Source organism: Larimichthys crocea, chromosome II (genome assembly GCF_000972845.2).
Source record: "Larimichthys crocea isolate SSNF chromosome II, L_crocea_2.0, whole genome shotgun sequence".
Taxonomy (NCBI): Eukaryota; Metazoa; Chordata; class Actinopteri; family Sciaenidae; genus Larimichthys; species Larimichthys crocea.
Genome location: NC_040012.1, coordinates 662,588 through 682,578, shown reverse-complemented (window position 1 = coordinate 682,578; position 19,991 = coordinate 662,588). Strand labels below are relative to the sequence as shown.

The following is a 19,991-nucleotide window of genomic DNA, read 5'->3' as shown; positions in this document are numbered from 1 at the left end:
CACTGACAGACTGTTGATGCACAGCTCTGTTTGGATTCTACATTTCAGGCGAGTCGCACATGGAGATTGTCTCATGCATCACACACATATGGCAGACCATTTACGGCTCAAAGTGCACTTGTTAATAATTCATATCAGCTTGCTAAGAATTTTGAAAAGAAATTGTGATTTTTTTTCTTCCCACTTCCATCACTGCTGTGTCCTCAGGACTGCCTGTGATGGAGGAGAGAGGAGAATAGAGAGAGGAGACTAAGGAGAGCGAGAAAAGATAACGAATGCTTACAAATCATTTCATAAATAAAAATGGAGCAAAAGACAGAAAGATGGACAGAAAGATGGACAGAAATACAAGATGGGGAGATTCTCATTTACAGTCCTGACTAGATCCTCGCTCCCCACCCGTGTTGCTTCCATGACAACCAGACAGAAGGTTAGGAGGTGGAGGGCGTAATGAGTTTTTGTCTTTAGATAGATGCAGACGCTGCATCTCAGCCACTCTCTTTCGCCTTAATGACCTCCTACATACCAGACAACCAGATGAAAGACAGTGTTCATCTGCCGTTATTAATGTCACCGAACCTGTGTTTTTATGCTTTATTAAAGGTAGTGGTGAGGAGTGAAAGGTATGTCCAATTAGAGAGGAATTCTGTGCAGTTCTGTGAATAGATAGAGGGGCTTATTGGGATGCAGGCATCTGTCCCAATGTGGATACACACAGGTGGGTGCTTTGCTGAATAAGTCACCGGTTTATATTCAGCTCAGTAGCTTAAGTAAATCTGTTCTGGCTCTTTCTGTGAGCACAGTGTACCAATAACACAGTGCAGCATAATACACGACAGACAGACATGCAAACACAAAGACAGACCTGACCATGTTCTGAAGACCAGAAGAGTTGCACAATGGCCCTTCATCTATTTTTGGACATGCATATATGTTCCAGCTGGGGTTGTTGCAGAAGAGGTGATTTCATGGTGCTGTGAGATACAAATATTATTAAATATTATTTTCCTCTCAACATCCTGCCCTCTGTCCGCCCCTCTCCCTTTCTGCAGGGCTCCCAGGGTTCTTCCACCTCTCTGTCTTCCGCTAAAGTTTCCAGCTCAGTGGACGACGGGGATGGACTTGTTACTGAAGGTGAAGAACAATGAATGTTACAAGAGTGTCCCATCAATGGGCAAAGGCGATGCACTTGCAAATATCATGCATGTCTGAATCACGTTCATGACCTTTGATGCATCTCTGTCTCTGGCTTGTACATCCTGTTCTCATCACCTCGTTTCCTCACACCTCTCCACCTCCCAGGGTGTCTTTCTTCACCTCTCCCAGTCTGTCTCATTTATAATGAGTTGTCATTAACCATTGGCACTTTTACAACAGAATGACAGCTTTAACAAGGCTCTGTACCCACCTGCCTATGTACAATGTATCAGCCTGAAAAGAGTGTATGAAACCCTGAGGTGAACAAGTGTAAACTAGTTTACATTCTCGGTTCCCTCAGCTGCTCTAAACTTGGTGCTTCCTCCTTGCAGCTGAGGTTCTGGTCGATGAGGTTCCCGCTGTGCCGTCCTATATATCAGATCGCTACAAGGTGGGACGCATGTTGGGCGACGGAAACTTCGCAGTCGTCCGGGAATGTGTGGAGCACACCACAGGACGGGAGTACGCTCTGAAGATCATCAACAAGGGCAAATGCAGAGGCAAGGTAAACTGCAAATCTGCGTAATTATAGCATCAAGTGCACATGTTTCCACCTCTGTCTGAAAATACCCTGCAAGTAGCCGGCACACTAATGTCTATGTTGATACAGTTCATCAGTGCAGAGAATTCCTGTGCAGGATTAGTCGCACAGGAGATACGATAAATCCCTTAAGCTCCATACTGTGTCACTTAAAGAGCAACTTAAAAGTGTGTTTTTGCTGACCTCCAGTGCTTTAACTTCTCACCTTGCTGCAGTGATGTAGAAGTGTACGCCAGGGTGTGCCAGTACACTCTGACATAACTGTTGGGTGTGGTTAAAGGTCCACACTTCTAACCACACCCATCACATCAATGGTGGTGGGGCAAATTTGAAACTACCAACAAGGGCCTGGTGTTAAGTCCATTTTATGTCTCATTCCAGGAGCACATGATCCAGAACGAGGTAGCCATCCTCCGCAGGGTAAAACATCCAAACATCGTCCTGCTCATAGAGGAGGTGGACACTTACAACGAACTCTATCTGGTCATGGAGCTGGTCAAGGTGTGTGTCCATGTTTGCATACTGTACCTGTTTATTTTCATGTGTTAGTGCGTCATCATCTCCTCCGGGTTATGGGCAGACTGGGATATTTGTCCAAAGTGAGATAATGAATAGATGTGTCCTCTGTGTGTTGGCGATCATTATCTTCAATTTGAGAGCGACAGAGAATAAGCGGGGAGGCAGAAACAGTGACAGAGACAGAGCAGCAAGAGTCAGCCGGTGAAGCAAATGATGAATCCCAACCAGTCACAGTGTGGGATCGAGAGAATCGTTCTGTGGCCCCGGGCGCTCGTGTGTTCACATTCTTTATTCTCTCCCGCACTCTGAGTCAAGAAATGTTTGTGCATAATTCAGGAGCCAGGAATGTGATCCATCTGTTCGTGTTGTGGTGTGGAGTACTACAGAATATAGATGAGAGGCAATCTGTGGAAGCAATGTGTGTACGTGTGAGCGTTTCCAAAGGAGGAGGATCGAGTGGAGGCAGAGGATGAATGAGGTGGAAAGAGTCACTTTCGAAAATGACGGACTGAGAGAGAGAGAGAGAGAGAGAGACAGATGGATGCAGTGAAAGTAGAGCCAAAGGGTAAGAGTGGATAGAGAGAAAGGGAGAGAGATGGTGCAAAACATAGCCAAAAGTACGATACACACTGTTTTTGTCCTCTTTGCTCGGTGCTGCTGTGAGCTAGGTCTCTTAGTTTCATTTAGGAGAAAACTGGTCAGCAGTTTTGGGAACACCCTTTCCTGTTTCAACGTGACAAAGTGAGACCTATAAATAAATCACCCACCCAAACTAATGCTATTGTAGCCGAATGGGAGAGAACTTCCTGCAGCCAGGTTCCAAAAATCTTATAGAAAGTCTCCAAAGAAGAATGGAGGATGTTGTACCGGCTTATTAATGTCCACGTTTCTTTGGAAAGAGCTGCTGTAATGTCAGAGTATCCACATACGTTTGGTCACACAGTGGAGGCACGAGAAGTGCAACTGCATTGGTTTGGAGGCTGAGCTGTGGCATTTGACAGCTCTCATATTTAAATAACTGTCGCTGTGCAGGTTGGATGCTGACAGTGTGTCTGAGTCTGTACCGGGAGAGAGAGAGAGAGAGAGAGAGAGAGAGAGAGATTCAGCACTATTTTAAGCCACTGTTCCACTTAGTTGACTCAGGGAGAGAGAGAAAGAGAGGTGAGAAGAGGGTGAGAATCATATAGAATGAAAAATATGAGACAAACCCTGAGAGGAAATGTGAATTAAAGGAAACAAATGAAATAAAAATGAAGAAACTGCTAAACAATAAAACCTGAGCTACCATCTCAACTTTCTTGCCGAGAAGTCTCCTCAGCAGAAAAGACGAGCAACAGTGAAAGATTGGAATTGAATCTGTCAAACTCCTGTGACATCGTTCTGAACACTGACAACTCGCCTGTCCATCGTGATTTGTCCACAGGGGGGAGATCTTTTCGATGCCATCACCTCTGCCAACAGATACACAGAGAGAGACGCCAGCGGCATGCTCTACAACCTGGCAAACGCCATCAAATACCTCCACAGCCTCAACATTGTGCACAGAGACATCAAACCGGAGAATCTGCTGGTGAGTGGCTCGGCTTGTGTCTAAGCACTGTACACATGGTCATATAACTTGCCGCAGAATTGCCTCCCTCCTTTCTCAATGAACAGTAATATCACTCACTCTGGACTCTCACCGAGGAGAAAGATGACTCATCCCTGCTGCCCTCACACCTCCCGCACGCTCCTTCTCCAGCCTCCCTAAAATTTCTCTCCCTCCTCCTTCTCCTTTCTGTCAGACTCCTCATCCTCCGCCTCCTCTTCCCTCAGCTGCTGCTCTTTCCTCCTATGCCAATTTCTACCACCCCGTGTAGCTCATTACAAGTGATGATCGGGACAGACTTTAGAAATGTTCTACTCCAAAGCTAGCTGAGTGGCCCCTGTTGCCACATTCACACCAACTGACCTAAAATATGCCCATAGCTTCATCTCCTGTGTCCTCTCTGCTCTGCCTGCCATTCTTTGCTCTCCAGCTATTTCAATTAAATAAGAACGGTTGAGGTTGAGTGGGTCGGAAAAGGTCCTCTTAGACCTTGGATATGGAGATTAATCATAAATACATGTAGAAGGTGGATAATAGAACTATGTAAGCCTCACAATAAGTATCACTTCTGGAGAACCTTATGATTATGGTCCATTTTTAAAACATTTTTAAATCTAACTCGACCAAATATCGAGCTCCTCGGCTAGTTGCTAACTTTGTCTGTCGTACCTATCGGGGAAGGGAGCATATGGTGGGTTCATTACAGCTTTTTGCTGAGAATTTGAATGCAGTGAAAGTAAAAATTGTGGCTCACTATAAGCTGAAAGATGCTGGAATGCTTTGTGCAGCTGAGGGAACCAGCAGAGTGATAGTTTTCTGCTTTTTCTGTGCGTTCATCATGTAGTGAAGTGACCAACTGTTAATATAAAAATACGGATTATGGTAGCTTTAAGGTTTGAGTAGAGTTTTCAGTAAAGGGAGATGTGACTATCTTCAACCAATACCTTACCTGACTAGGCACGGTGAGCCTTGCAGTCCTCATTCTGCCTCACAGTCCAGATCATACTCATCTCATTGCAGTCATTTAAGATCTTACTTTAACTTTGTTCTGTGTGTTTAGGTGTACGAGCATGCAGACGGCAGCAAAAGCTTGAAACTGGGAGACTTTGGTTTGGCGACTGTAGTGGACGGACCTCTCTACACTGTCTGCGGCACCCCGACATATGTAGCACCTGAAATAATCGCAGAAACAGGGTAAGAGCATCAGAGGAATGACACACCGGCTGTGGATAATATGAGTCATGTCATAATGCAGTTAGGCTGCATAGCACACATAACAAAAATCATTTGTGTTCCTCTTGAAATTTGGTATTCCATTTTGCCAGGAACTCATCATATTTGTATTTGTGCAGGTATGGCCTCAAGGTGGACATCTGGGCAGCTGGAGTCATCACCTACATCCTGCTGTGTGGTTTCCCACCTTTTCGAGGGTAAGCTACTCCACCAAATGAAATGTCCAACTGCTTTTAAAGTTGTCTTGACATAAAGAGTTCAAGACCATAATGCATCACCACTCCTGTGAGCACTGTTAATCAGAGCAGTGTTTTATGTTGTTTACAGGAGCAGTGACGATCAAGAAGTGCTTTTTGATCAGATACTAATGGGACAGCTAGAATTTCCTCTACCGTACTGGGACAACGTGTCAGAGACAGCCAAGGTAACTATCTGTGCCTGTTTGTGTGTGAATGGAACAACACATTAGAAGAAATGTATTTATATCGAGCAAAGAAAAACTTACCAATGTTTGTTTGCTGCTAAAGGAGCTGATTCGATCCATGTTGGAGGTGGAGGTGGATCAGAGATACACTGCCCTCCAGGTGCTCGAGCACCCATGGGTCACTGTAAGTACACCATTAATCGAGCCCCCATGTCCATTAAGTCTTAATGTTTTCCCATAAACACTGATTTCTTTTCCTCTCCTCCATTACCGGATACAGGATGAGGGTCTGTGTGAGAACGATCATCAGCTGTCAGTAGCAGGGAAGATAAAGAAGCACTTCAACACCAGTCCGAAGGTCAACGACACCACTGCAGGAGTGTCAGTCATTTCTGTAAGTAGCTCACTCGAAACTATGACACCCATGAACCACATGGACTGATGGATTGTTGTTAAATTGGTTTATATGGATTTGTTCTGCCTCTTAAGACCGATACAACCTTCTGTCTGAAGTTTGTGTCTCAAATGAACTGGTGTTTAGATTGATTGTGCTGGTTTCTCTTTGTGTTCAGCTGGATGACAGCTTTTCTATGCAGAGATCTGGGTCGTTGGATTTCTACCAGCACCCGGCCATGTACTGGATAAGGTACGCCAGGTTTCCATAGAGACACAATTGGGTAGATGATCAAAAACCAGCGAGAAATCATAATAAACCAAAATTGTGTCTCTCGAATTGATGTCCCCCTCCTCCATGTGTGCAGCCCCACTGAGTGGCCGCTGCTGTCTCGCTTTGACAGCTTCATGTCGTCGCCGCTTTGCAGTCTCTGTGCTTGCTCGTTTCCTTTCATCCCTCGCTTGCTGTGAACATGTATTCCACACAGTATATGCATCGTTGTCGTCTGTCCTTTGCCAAAGCCTCGTCCCCTATGTTGTCCGGATCTATATCAGTGTCTCAGTGGACCTCTGAGTGAGTGAATAAGGAAATGTTACCCTTGTGAATGTTTCTCCTAAATGTATCCATCAAACATGTGCCGCAAAACCAATCCTCTCATACCAAAGTAAACAAAGTGATGTTGCTGAGGTTTCCGCTGAGTAACAGTCACTTTTTGTTTGCACAGTCTCCTTGTGAATGCTGCCATCCAAAGAAATAACCCCCCTCCCTCCCGCTTGTCACAGCCAATTTTAAGTGATTTTTTTTTATTGATGTCATGCTCCCTACCCGGCTGCCTCCTACTAACACTAAGGACTATCCAGCTCCCACCGCCCGGCTCCTGTTGTGTGACTTTATCCACCATTGATTTATGGAGGACCTAGAGGTGCCTGCTTCTAAAGGTTTAGAGTTAGAAAATTGACTGGTTGATATTTACAGCAATTGAACACTGACAAGAGGAATTTATAACAGATATTAAAAACAAATGGATGCATTAATAAACACAGGAATTGCATGTATTCATCTAGCATTAAAAATAGACCATAAATAACAATTAAAACAATTAAGAATGTATGAATTAATGCTTAAAATAAAATGTAAAATGCATAACTTATAAAGAAATATAACAAAAATATTAATATTAGAATGGACTACAGTGGATGTTTTCCATTTGGTTCTTTTGCCGTTTTTTTGTCAAAACTTGGCTTCCACACGATGGAGAGCTACAGGTTTGGTAGCATTTTAAGCTTCCTCTGATATCTTTAGTGTAGGTACAGTAAAAATGAAGAAAGAACACATATTTTCACTTTTACTGCTGCAACAAGAAGCAACTTAGATTTACGTAGGTTTGCCAAGGTTGGCTTGAGTTAAGATCCAAGCAGAATAAGACCAGAGGTAGGAGATAAAGTAAGTGAACTGACTGTCAGTAATACTATGACTAAAACTGTTTTGAAGTTTGCTAACATTATAAAGAACTGCTCATACCAGACCAGGTAATACTGTAGCAGCAAAACATCTGAACAAGCAGAGTTCTCACATAGAATAGAGTAATAAATGCTAATTGCATTAATTAAAGAACTGTGCTGTTGAATTGATTGATTCCACTTAGGTGTTAATTTACTAATGTTGCTTTTGTTAATCCATCTTCTGGCTGCTCAATTAACAACATTTAATAACATAATTAGCAAGGCTCTCCTGGTCCTCCATACTCGATGATCCACTGTGGTACCGGCTCCCAGTGTCTAATCACCCTGTTCTTCTGTGCCTCCCTCATTCAGGCCACCCCTCTTGATAAGGAGAGGCAGGTTCTCAGACGAGGACGCCACGCGGATGTGAAGCCACTGTCTTTGCAGATGCCGACGGTAACAACAGAAACAACATCAACAACAAAAACACTACGGGCGGAGCCTCCCCGTTGCCTCCCTGGCCTGCCCGTGGCCCCTCCCTCTCTGACCCCTGAAACTTGCTCTGACACTTCCCAGAACCCCAGCCTCCCATCTGACTCTGATGACATCTCCATCAGCTCAGCCAGTATCGCCTGCTCCCCCAGCTCACCTTTCTAGACAGGAGGCGGGGGTGGGGGGCGAAGAAGGAGGAGGAAGGGGAAGGAAAATCCTCATCCAGCTCCTCCTTCTACATGGAGGAGGAGGAGGAAGAGGAGATATCAGCTTCCCCTCAACCTCTCATCTAAGGCTGGGGGTGTAAAGGGAAAAACTGCGGAGGGAAAAATAAAATAAAAAATCAGAGAGAACTTTTAGCTTTCCTGAATCCATCTTTCCAAACCCCGAAGGAGAGATCGATGTAAGGGTGAATGGAGGGAAAAGAGGGTTAAGAGCTTGGGATAAAGACTAAAGAGGCAACAAGAAACAGAGATCATGATGAAGAAGGAAAAGGCCAAATGAGGTGAAAGACTTTTCATTTATTTCTTTTGAACGTTCTCTTATCTGAGCACATGTTGCAGAGCTCAAGGAGCGAGAAAGGGCGACAGCATTGGTTACTCTCCAGTGATGATCTGGGCTCAACATGGAAACTTCCTTATGGTGGAGCGGCTCTACAAGGCAATATGAAAATATGGACCAATGTTCATGTTTTATTGAACCTTATTTATTCATTGCATTTTTTAAATATGTATTTCCCGTTTTCATAAAAGAAGACTTTTGGTTGACTTATCCAGAAAGCTCGGTGGAATGGAATAGAATAATGAAACAGTGTGTAGAAGTAGAGCTCAGAAGGTTTGAAGTAGGTTACCGTAGACTAAAGGAACAGCGTAGTTGTGAGGAGTGCCACAGTATGTAGAGAAAGAAGTGTTTCTTACAGATGTGTTCACTGAAAAAGATTCATGACAAAGACAGCACTTGTGCTATAATTCTGTGCTCCACACAGTATTGGCGTTGCCTTCCTGTAATGTTGGATTGCAGTATTACAGTTTACATTTACACTGCTATTAAGACAATAATGGTGCATTCAATTCCTCCTCGTAATTTCGTTAATTGCTTCATTGAGTGTTGATACACAAAATTCAGCAGCATTCAGGTGCTTGTGTAGCAAATTCAACATTTGAACATGTTTTTCCCGACATACACACATTTCCACAGTCATTCTCTTATCGACATCATGTTATTCTTATGTTTTGTGATGTGTCACGTACACATGGGAAGCCTTGTTTACAGTTTTTCCAACACTAAAGGCATATTTCATCCACATATTCCAGCAGTAAAGAAAAGTTTAATTGTTGCAGCCCAGGTGTACCACTTATATGGGTTGTATATGAATATGTATATGAATGTGTACTATTAACAGTTTATGAGGGCTGCCTATTTGCACAAAGTACTGCAGTCTAGGTGCAGTCAGACAGGTCGGATGCCGGAGAACCAGCAGCACAGTTCTAAGTGTGGAGGAGGATTTATTTCAGCTCTGTACAACCTCATTCATGGCTTCATTTCTTCAGATGAAAGCATGACAGACATACAGTAGCCTATTCTTATAATAAAAACAGTTTCGTGATGAATATTGTTTATATGTTATGTAAATAACATAATTTTATTTATTTTGATAGTTCACAATACAGTATATTTCTTTACTAGTAGTAAGTCTATGAGAAGTGTAAAAAAACAAAACAATCGGTCATACATGTGTATCAGTCAGTCAGCAGAGAAAAAACCTAGAGGAGATCATTGGACCTGACGTACCACCTAGATGAATCTATAGACAAATCTAGAGAAGGGGAAGAGGCCGCCATCTTTGCTTCTTGTCAGACACTGGGAATGATGTCACTTCCTTTGCAAAAGCAGCCAGTAAAGGGATTTCCAGTGACTGGTGTGAGATAGAAAAGAGAAGGAGAAGTCAGAGGAGTGAGAGAAATGCAGAGCGACTTCAGTTCTTTTACAGATGATCTCCCTGCAGTCGTCACACTTGTCTGTAACTTTCTGTATTTATTCTCATCGTCACACATAGACAGTAACGTGCCACCATATTGACCTGATCAGTATGAATTTGTTGTGCTGTTGAAATCCACACTCCCCGGCACATGGGCACACGTGGTTTACCAAAGTGCTCTCACAGCTGCACCACAGTATTACAGTCTGTTGCAATACGAATACCTGTACCTCTGTTCAACAATGGTCTATCAGTAATAATGGTAATAATTAAAAATATGTTTAAAAAAATGTCTGTGTCTTTTGTAGAGCTTTAATGTGTTTAGTTATTTATTAGTCTGCACGGTAAGCCTTGCAGTCCTCTTGTTGTATGACTGGATTACTGACCAGTCCAGTCCAGCACGGACAACCACAGATTCCAGAATCTCTGATTTTATTTTATTTAATAAATTTGTATGCAACAAACTCAAATACATTCACGTCATCCACCATCCACTGAGGCTTTTTTTGGTTCTTGCTCTTAGCTGTTATCTGCCGGGGTGGCACTTGATTGGAGCGGTGCTTGATGTGTTGGTATGAATCCCACAACAATCGTGGCCAAAGACGTGGGATCCAACATTTTCTGTACTCGACTGGGCAAGTGCTCAGAGTACTGGTGGTATAAAAATGTTGAGAGAACTTTCTCAGGCGCATTTATCCATGGAAATTTATTTTGGCTTCACCATGGTTACATAAAAACGTCTTATTAGATACACAGTAAGGAAGGACTTCATGTATGATGTATGATGATATTAATAAAAATGTTTCTGTCCCCATATGTCCTGGATTCACATCCTGCAGAGAGTTTGCAAGTTTAATGAAAAAAGAATATATGGAACTATGTGCTTCACAGTTTTCAGAGACAATACTGTCTCTCGGACAGCTGTCTCTGTGCTTTCCCTATGATCTTGCCAGCTATATTCCCAGACCATGACAGTTTATTTCTATTCTTACCTGCAGGAACACTATAGGCCTACCAAGCGGAGAGCTACCACCATATGTCTGAATACTTTCCGTGACATTTTGTGGTAACTGTTAAAGTATCTCTGCCTCCAGAAAAGCTGTCCACCATTCTCAACTTTCAGCTTCCTCACACTCTGTCATTCTAGTGTCCTTTCAGAGGTGGCCACTGCCAGCATGATGAGTCTATATACAACATGCTGCCCCGTGACCACAGCCTGAAACAGTCAGTATAGACTATTTGGGTTATATTATGAATAGGGAAAAGTCGTCAATATAGTAGAACACATCATTTTATCCATTTAAAAAATATTCTATGATACGGAAGAGAATTAGGGCCACATAAAAAAACAACAACTCAGAATTCTGAGATTTTTTTATGATGTGGCCCTAATCCTCTTCCGTACCTTGTCGTATTCTGAAATATGTGATGAACATTAAAGAGCGCAGTCTAAGGAGCAGGTTTTTATTTCGGCCGCTGGGGGTCGCTCTAACACATGGAACCAATGCAGCGAAGAAGAACATCCTTATGGAAATCCAGCAGCAGGCTAACCCGTCAATGTGTCACCGCAGCCGGTTAAAGATTCATTTACCAAACCATGGCGTGTTTATGATGTGTAAATAAAGTAAGCTGCCTCGTCAAATATCAGCTATTAGCTGAATTAGCTAACTAGGACGGCTGCCAGGTCGTTAGCCAGCTCGCTAGCCGTCGCTGCACTGACTGTGTTTACCGCCATCATGAGCGAAGAAGACGGCTCAGCCTCCGCAAACAAAGACCGAGACTCGACCCTGTTGCTCACCAAGGACGGACAGAGGTACTACGTGAGTAAGAGCGGAGTGCTGGACAGCAGAAATGTGATAACGCCGCACGAACCGGAGAACAACGTGTCCTCCTCCAACGACATGGACGACCAGGACGAGGAGAGCGACGTCCTGGACACGTCGGATCCCAGAGACAGCGCCGCCAGCCCGGAGGAGCTCAACGACGAGGAGGCGTCGGAGGGCGACAACGCCCCCAAACAGTGCACCTATGAGGGCTGCACGGAGACCACGACGCAGGTGGCCAAGCAGAGGAAACCGTGGATGTGTAAGAAACACCGCAACAAGATGTACAAAGACAAATACAAGAAGAAGAAGAGCGACCAGGCCATGTCCAGTGGCAAACTTGATGTAAGCATGGTGACGCTGGACAAACCCTCTGTGATAACACGTGTCTGCAAGTGGGTGAATGTGGAATTCAAGAGGGCTGGACTTGTGTGTTTCTCCAGATTTGACTGAACACAAACACAAACAAAAGTCTGTCACTTCATTTCTTGTTTGTTTCTTTTTGTGCCGATCAGGAAAACTCCGAGGAGCGGCCTGTGTCTGTGAACAAACAGCGTCTGGGTGCCATGGGAGACCGGCCAGCCAGACCCTCCCTCATCGAGCAGGTCCTCAACCAGAAAAGACTGGTATGTCATCGCAGTGAGATCTCTGTGAGAGCAGAGCACTTTGTGTGTGTGTGCATATGTTCTGCATCACTTCCATACTAGTCAGACTATTCCCGGACCCAGAGAGCGGTGCCAGGAAAATGCCCCCTACTCTTCACAAAGCATCTGGGTTTAATACCTTCCCTCTCTGATTCATACAGGTTTCTGTGCAGTCATGTGTCTGCATTTGACCATCGCTTTCTTGTTATATGTTTAAAGTTGACGGCCATAAATGTTTGTGTGTCCTTTCAGTCACTGCTTAGAAGTCCAGAGGTGATCAGCTTCCTGCAGCAGCAGCAGCAGCTCCTGGCCACACAGGGCCGTAGCCAATCACAGCAGCAGTTCCAGGGCTGCTGACGCAGGGCCAGTCATTGCATTTGTGATGAAACGGAGAGAGAGAACACTGAAGAAACACTTGGCATTTCATGCATCAAACGGATAGCGGCCATACACTGTAAACATGACTTTCCTCATGCCACAGAGAAAACATCATGGTAATCAAAGTGCGTGAGGCTGGTGGACTAAACAAGACTCCCACAAAAGGTGCAAAATCCTCGAGTAGCAGACTGACCATGAAATCAAAAAATGTCCGGTGCTGTTTGTAAAATGTAATTCTTTTGTGAATTTACCTCCGAGTTCCTCTGTCAAACCCCTCTCTGTCTGTCTGTCTGTCTGTCTGTTAAGTTTTCTCCTGCCATGTGGCAACAATAATGAAGGAATTGGATCATAATTGTCCTGAGTTGCTCAGATGTTTCAGCCTCAGTTCTTGCCAACATATTCATGTGATCCTCCTTTTTTCCGTTGTGCGTCTCAGTGTCGCTCATGTGATGCATTTCAGGCTTCTGCTCCGTGTTTTTAACGTCTTGAACATGGATTGTTCTTTGTGACAGTCAGGTGTGTGATGCATGTCCGCAGCCTCTTCTCAGTCAAGAGACTTAACATATTTTTATCCCTGCTCCATCTGAATCTGTCGCACACAGTAAGCTTTAAATGTATACAAAGAGTTAAGCTTGGTTGGATGGGTATCGATCATGCACTGTACGTTGTTTTTAAGTTAAAGTGTGTTTCCGCTGCTGTGCCAGACTGTGTGTGTATTTGTTGATTTTTAACATGAGAAATTAAAACTTAAAGAAAAAACAAAACAACTTTAATGGAACAAGTAAAAACCATCCAGTACACAAAGTCAAAGATTAGTCAGTACATGGAAATACAGTACATACTACCATAACATTTACGACACGTAATAAGTCTTTGTACCTATAAATATATCCCATGTTTCTTGTCTTGGAGTGCAGCTAATGTCCCAATGATAACAGAAAGAGGATAAATGTATCATAATTAAATTAAGGAACACTATGTGTTTCAGTTACATGATGTAACAACTGTGCGAACAGATATTTTCGTCATATTGTGGGAGACACCAAGATATGGACCATAGGACGGAAAACCTGGATGTAAGCAGAACATACAGAATCTACGACTACCTGTGTGAAGGAACCAGAGCGCACATACACACACTTAACAGTATGCGTGTTTGTGTTATGACACTGAAGAAATGGGGTTGTGTGGGGAGCCCATCTGTGTGAGGACCTTGTCCAGCCACTGCAGGGGCCCATGCAGATGTACCTCGATCCAGCAGGGGGTGCTAGTCACATCTTGACGATGGTATTCAGCACCCCAACCCTGAGGGGAGGACGCAAACAAACATCTCATCAGTTCAGTTATTAAAAAAAAGTATAATACAAGTGTATGTGTAGTAGGATCTGACATGATCAACAGCACATCAAGGTCAGAATATCAGAACTTTAGGCAGATAAGCCATGTGGCATATCTACAAAGAAGAAGCTCAGTACCTTAACAAAGCTCATGCGGATGGTACACATCTTAGTGAGCTCATAGACGACCTCAAAGCCGTGGTTAACCGACTGGGCGAGCAGCTGGGCAAACAGCTGGTTGTTAAAGATCTTAAGGCTGCAGCCGCTGGGGATCTTGCACACGGTGGTGGCGTGGAAGCCGTGCTGGAAGTTACAGTTACGGCTCTGGACAAAGATGCTGCTGTCGCTCAGGCACTCTGCGTACACCTCGCCGCCTACATAGTATAGGTGTAACCCTGAGAGGAGTGGAAGGGAAAGGCGAATGAAGTGGAGGAACAATGTGAATGTTTAGAAATGAAAAAAGAAACCCCCCCCACCACCCCCCCCCCCAAGTCTAAAATGTCCAGGCAATATAAAAAACCCTAAAAGCAGCTCTTTCATACATATTCAGATATACATACTCAGTCACTTCATTGTAAATGCACTGTTTTTCTCCTATTCTGCCAGAGGAAAACCACAAAGGCGCTTGTAAATAAGGAATGTCTGAGTAGTGTCAGTAATGTCTGCGAGTTGGGAACCAAACTACCCTCAACCCTTCGTGTCACCACTATCACAGCACACAGTGCACTGTAACCCAGAAGCGCTTGATGTTTGTCTAACAAAGGCAGGCTTTCTAAAGTCATGTACCATGAGAAAATAAAGAACAATATTTGGCTTGAGGGAATCCAGACAAGCTGAATCCAAAGTGTGTATTTTACAATCAACTTTCAATTCTTCTTCAGTTACCTCAGTCCATATAAAAATCCCTGACAAAATAACACAAGTGTGTCTTTACCTTTGCCTATGTGCCTGCGCGTGTGTTCGATGGTGGAGTTGCGGTTGACGTTGGACAGCAGGCCAAGGCAGAAGCGGTTCTTGTTGTTGGACGGGTCTGTGAAGCCGTCCACCAAGACGCTACGGGATGACGCGTGGAAAGTCTCCCCGACTCGGTTGTTGAGCTCGTAGTAGGCTACCGAACACCAGTACTCCGGCTCCTCATAACATACGGGCCGTAAATCTAAACAGGTACACATCATGGATAAAATGTTTTATTTTATTATATACTTCATTTAGATACTTTAATACAACCAGAGATATTAAAGTCTGTGTAAAGTCAGAATATATGTGTTCTGAGTTTGTCAAACCAAAGAAGAAAGTGTTATTAATCACCCAACCAATTTTGAATGAATAAAAATATTGACAGGTTTATGAAATTAGGTGTCTAAATTGAGCAAAAATGAATTCTCAGCTCCAGGACTGTGGGGGTGTGCCTGCTGAGGCCACGCCCACTCATGGGAGGAGTCAAGCAGCGATCTTGAAGCGACTGAAACGTGTCAGATGAGTTCAGAAAATGACATGACTAACTTTGAAACACTGAGTGAGATAAATTCATCTCTATCTCTCTGCTAGGGCTGCAGGGGTATGCTCAGGGTGGCCTCAGCGTGTCATCGAGCCACCCTTTAAGGACCGCCCAAGTCTTTTCACATGTTTTCAGCAATATAAATTAATATATTTAATGTGTTTGGAAAAAAAGTATAAACATTATACCAAATGTCTCATCTCATCTTCTGGACTATAGTGCTCTCGACTTACTATGCTTGAATTCCATTTATATTCTATAGTTATAGTTATAGTAATTCTATAGTATATATAGTTTTAACAGTCTGTTTAATGCCTGATTGTGTGAATGTACCTCTGTGCGGAGCTGAAAATGTGAGTTTGATGGTTTCTGTTGAGTTGCTGGGCTTCACATCCTCTGGAGGGCTACTCTCCATCATGCTGTATGGAGGTGGGGGAGTCTCAGCTGGAAAAGCATGTCACATGTGACAGGAAGAAAATAAACAGAGAAAAGTAAATAATGTGCAATTCTTTGAGTTTGAGTATGAAGTCATGGTGAAACTGCACCCTGCAGGTGTACCACTTAAAAGTATCAGCTTGCTTGTTGTGATCCCTACCTGTGATGTGATACGGACTGCCGGGCTCTGCAGAGCTGTTGGGGGAGTTGGGGTAACTCTGTGAGGTGGGAGACTGGGCGAGAGAGGAGGAAGGGGAGGATGAGAAGGAGGTGCAGGGCAGCGGAGGGAAGGAGTCTGGGTAGGTGGCGTTCTGGGGCATCAGGGGCTCGTTGTGCAGGGAGGCGTTCCTGAACTTTGCCAGTAAGCTGTGCTGAGGGTTGAACTCGCTGTGGCGTGGGACCAGGACTGGTGGCAGCACTAAAAGCAGAGAAAAGGAAAGAAAGGAGTCGAGAGTAAGCGAACAGAACAGACACAATGCGCCAGATGCTCTTATAAAAGATCATATTACTGCAAATCCCTTTGGCTTGGGAACACTGTATCAGATCACTGCCACAGAACACACAAAGGCTCCACTGTTATGATATCAAAATTCAACTAGCTGATTCTGTTATGGAAAATGTAGAAGATTTTATCTGTTAATGCATGTACCTGGAGTCTCCACGCGCCTGTAGTGGTAAGGGTTGACACAGATGTCTTTTTGCTTGGAGCCGAAGGGGAACTCGCAACACTCCAGGGCTTTGAGCTCGTGGTGGGACTGCAGGTCGGGCCAGCGCCACACTCTGCAGTAGATGACATGGGGCAGGCCCTTCCTGTGGGACACCTGCAACCTGCCGTCCAGGGACCGAGGAATTGTCACGCACTTACCTGAAGAATTCAAATGAAACACGAGGACGTCAGTACAGCGTGATGAAATGGGCGGATCGTGCTGTGTGCAAACTTCACTCAGCACTCTCAAGACTATGAAAAGTATGTCAGCCCCTCGTTCACTTTGAACATTTGAAGCTTCTAAATCAAACAGGACAGCTGTACTTTTTTTAAAGATTAATTTTTTGGCCTTTTCAAGATTTAGTTTGATAGACACAGCTGAAGAGTGACAGGAATGTGGGGAGAGAGAGACAGGGAATGACATGCTGGAAAGAGCCACAGGTCGGATTCAAACCCTGGACTTCCGCAGCAATGACTGAGCCTTTGCACATGGGGAGGCTGCTCTACCAACCGAGCTAAACACCGCCCCAGAATAGCTGTACTTTTGTATCTTCTATTGTGTATGAATAGAGTAGTTACGTAGTTTCTACTTCTTGTGCAAGAACACATGGACAAATGGTGTCTGTTACAATCAAACCTGTGGCCTAAAGGTAAAAACACCCTCTTTACTGACTAAACCAGTTGTTCCTGGTATATTTTTACTGCTCGACATCCATCATATACAGTACTTGTCATTGTCATGGGTCATGTCATGTTGTATATCCACCAAAAACTCTCATTTGCATAATTTTAGAAGCTCAGAGAGGTAGAAGTATTTTCACAAGAAACAACAAGCCAAACATTAGGCAGTAAAGAAAGAAAGCAGAAGCATGTTTTGTCTCTTGTAAATCATCTCAAGGCCCCTGAGGTTTATCTTGTGACACTCTGGATAGGATCCAACCTTCAGCACGGGTACCTCTGGCTTAGTTAGTTTAGACTACCACTGAACGTCTGACACTGTAATACTCACTGGGCTGCCCGGGGCAGCTGAGGGCTCTCTCCAGCTCCTCCATTGCCCCTTTCTTCTTCTTTAGTTTCTTCACTAGAGAGTCCACAGCCTTTTCTGCCCACTTCTCCTCCTCATCTCCTTGCTTCCAGCCGAGCAGTCGCTTAACCGCTGGGCTGGTGAAGGAGAATAGGGATGTAATGGAGGCAGAGGAGTTCATTATGAGATGGGTAAATAGGCGGCGAGATGAGCTGATGGGTGCTGTAAAAGGGATTTAAAGTTCCCTTGAGGAGAGCAGCGAGGAGGCAAATAATGAGAAGCCGGATAGAGGTAAAAGGATAAAAGAGATAGCACGATGAGTCTGTGTAAACAGGGGCTGTTTTTTTTTTTTGTATTCTGCTGTTGCTTCCGAGCAGCGCTGGTGGAAGAGCTGAACTCCCGCCAGGGCAGCGCAAACACCGTAATCCCCTCTCTGTGTTGGCACAGAAAGGATCCGGCAACTCTGAATTCGAAGCCTCCTGCAGGGAAGGTTATTCCTCACAGTCAGAAATCCAGGTCAAGTTTCAATCATCTGGCAAGAGAAGTGAGAGATAGTATTAAGTGCTATTATTAAGTAATTTAGCTGAAACAGATGCATGTTTGGAGAAACAGAAAAAAAAGAACCCTAACCCTAAGAGCTCCGGATTATTGGGAGGGGAATGTAGCCACAGTCACTATGGTGCTATGGTGACAAGCTGGTCTGGAATGAAATCAAAGACCACATAACCCAAATCCACTCATATTAAACAACCTGCGCATTAGAGGTGGATTTCCATGATAATGAGGCTGTATCAGCAGGACACTGATACAGAGGCCATGCCTGCGTCAAACTGATCTCCCACGAGCTGAACAACAAGGTTATTATTCTCTCTGGAGAAAATGAAACACGTACCAAAAACTGTTTTCAGAAACAGAGCGAGGCCGAGATGGCCAAGCTCTCAAAGTCTAGATTCACCAACAATGAGGAATGTCCTTTCTGGCCTCTGTTTCTATGATCATGCCACTGACGCCCAGGAGCCATACTGTCTGGCCAGAACACATCACAGGACAGGAGGGGGAGAGGGGGGAGAGGGAAAGAGGGAGGCAGACAGACAGAAAGAGAGAGAGAGAGAGCTCTCCCTGTTTTTGTGTTTGTCTTTTTCTGTCCATCTAAAAACTAGGTACTATAGAAGTATTTAGTCTATCCCTCTATATTTAGGTAGTTATGTCCTAAATTATGGTATCCTTTAGTGCATCACTCCACTCCAGAAACATCTGACTGATAAATCACTCAAATATTTATGCTTGGGTCTCAAAAGTTCTGATTTTATCTTCTGGCACAGAACCTATCCTGTTTGATCCATGTGGTATGGAGATATGTCTACACTTTCGGCTCATCGTGACTTCAAAATACACAACAGAACCACATCCGAGAGTTTCTTCTCTCAATAAGATGGATCTAAAAAACATAAACTACACACAGGTAATAAGTAGTGTGAAACAGCACACTAAGTCCCATGCCGACACTGGTTTCCCGCAGACAGCTGGCGTTTACGGTGACAGCAAAAGCGCACAGGCTCAATGCGGCATCAGTCCGCCGCTGCTGCTGCTTTATGGAGCCTGGCGTCACTCAGTCTGCAGGCTCAGATAGACTAATTACCTAATGCGTTATCACCAGGACACCCCTTCCCAAAAAGTAAACACAGCTTCCTTTTACTACTACTACAACGAGTCGTGTTGCCGCAGCAGAATCCAGGTTCTGCCCTGACCTCCAAACGCACACCTTGATGTGTAAACTGTGTGATCAGACGCATTATTGTCAGAGTTTGATAACGTGTCATCATAAACTTCACTTCCAGCAGTCAATCAAGTGCGAGCATCAATAAAATCGTATATTTGAAATAAATCGTATAAAACCGACTATTTTATTTAACCATTCTAATATTTTCCCCAAAATGTGTAAGCCTATAGTTGATTATTGACTATTGGTTACTGATCCATCCAAAGACATAACATTATACGACATACACACACACATATGATAACTACATATGATGATAATCCACAGAAAGTTTCCCCATATTATTATTTATTATTTAACAACAGTTATCTGAAATATTGCACACGGCCAACAAATCCCCAACAACATGAAACATGAGTAAAAAGCTAATTATAATATCTGGAAGTATTTGTTGATTTTCTCACCTTTGTTGTGATAGCAAGTGCACAGCATTCTTGCGCGCGTGAAGGCTTCCCTGCCTGTGTGTCTGTGGAAGTTGAGGCCAGCTCACTGTGGCAGCAAGGTGTGTCTGTATGTATGTGCGTGCGTGCGTGTGCGAGTGTGTGTGTGTGTGTTTTG

The 19,991-nt window shown here is 44.0% G+C and overlaps 3 protein-coding genes across 5 annotated transcripts in view; 2 read left to right on the top strand and 1 right to left on the bottom strand.

The window, feature by feature from the left end:
* Positions 1-10,098, top strand: part of dclk1a (doublecortin-like kinase 1a) — a 47,990-nt gene extending 37,892 nt beyond the window's left edge. For 2 of the 3 annotated variants that reach the window (XM_027290344.1, XM_027290352.1), the window contains 11 exons: positions 1,053-1,134; positions 1,530-1,702; positions 2,120-2,239; positions 3,681-3,827; positions 4,906-5,039; positions 5,198-5,275; positions 5,406-5,502; positions 5,606-5,686; positions 5,783-5,896; positions 6,075-6,148; positions 7,711-7,916. In XM_027290344.1, the coding sequence (XP_027146145.1) occupies positions 1,053-1,134; positions 1,530-1,702; positions 2,120-2,239; positions 3,681-3,827; positions 4,906-5,039; positions 5,198-5,275; positions 5,406-5,502; positions 5,606-5,686; positions 5,783-5,896; positions 6,075-6,148; positions 7,711-7,768 (1,158 nt within the window). In that variant the 3' untranslated portion in view covers positions 7,769-7,916. Of the gene's footprint in view, positions 1-1,052; positions 1,135-1,529; positions 1,703-2,119; positions 2,240-3,680; positions 3,828-4,905; positions 5,040-5,197; positions 5,276-5,405; positions 5,503-5,605; positions 5,687-5,782; positions 5,897-6,074; positions 6,149-7,710 lie in introns of all 3 variants that reach the window. The other variant, XM_027290349.1, reaches the window with a different exon arrangement.
* Positions 10,099-11,286: 1,188 nt separating this feature from the next.
* Positions 11,287-13,349, top strand: rfxap (regulatory factor X-associated protein). The gene is made up of 3 exons (XM_010742463.3): positions 11,287-11,976; positions 12,147-12,257; positions 12,528-13,349. Exons 1-3 carry the CDS (start codon positions 11,545-11,547, stop codon positions 12,630-12,632), a joined length of 648 nt encoding a protein of 215 aa, XP_010740765.1. The 5' UTR covers positions 11,287-11,544; the 3' UTR covers positions 12,633-13,349.
* Positions 13,350-13,541: 192 nt separating this feature from the next.
* On the bottom strand, positions 13,542-19,986 carry smad9 (SMAD family member 9). The gene is made up of 8 exons (XM_010742464.3): positions 19,838-19,986; positions 17,639-18,185; positions 16,573-16,788; positions 16,084-16,341; positions 15,822-15,932; positions 14,925-15,146; positions 14,129-14,385; positions 13,542-13,958 (listed from the first exon to the last, which is right to left on the bottom strand). Exons 2-8 carry the CDS (start codon positions 17,832-17,834, stop codon positions 13,815-13,817), a joined length of 1,404 nt encoding a protein of 467 aa, XP_010740766.1. The 5' UTR covers positions 17,835-18,185; positions 19,838-19,986; the 3' UTR covers positions 13,542-13,814.
* Positions 19,987-19,991: the final 5 nt, after the last annotated feature.

What these genes read in the sequence shown, in the direction of transcription:
- rfxap (XM_010742463.3), top strand. Translation starts at nt 11,545, where the DNA reads ATGAGCGAAGAAGACGGCTCAGCCTCCGCAAACAAAGACCGAGACTCG. An exon ending in TGTCCAGTGGCAAACTTGAT is followed by an intron (nt 11,977 to 12,146) that starts GTAAGCATGGTG and finishes TGTGCCGATCAG; the next exon opens with GAAAACTCCGAGGAGCGGCC. An exon ending in TCCTCAACCAGAAAAGACTG is followed by an intron (nt 12,258 to 12,527) that starts GTATGTCATCGC and finishes GTGTCCTTTCAG; the next exon opens with TCACTGCTTAGAAGTCCAGA.
- smad9 (XM_010742464.3), bottom strand. Translation starts at nt 17,834, where the DNA reads ATGAACTCCTCTGCCTCCATTACATCCCTATTCTCCTTCACCAGCCCA. An exon ending in CAGCTGCCCCGGGCAGCCCA is followed by an intron (nt 16,789 to 17,638) that starts GTGAGTATTACA and finishes TGAATTCTTCAG; the next exon opens with GTAAGTGCGTGACAATTCCT. An exon ending in ATTTTCAGCTCCGCACAGAG is followed by an intron (nt 15,147 to 15,821) that starts GTACATTCACAC and finishes GTACCTGTTTAG; the next exon opens with ATTTACGGCCCGTATGTTAT.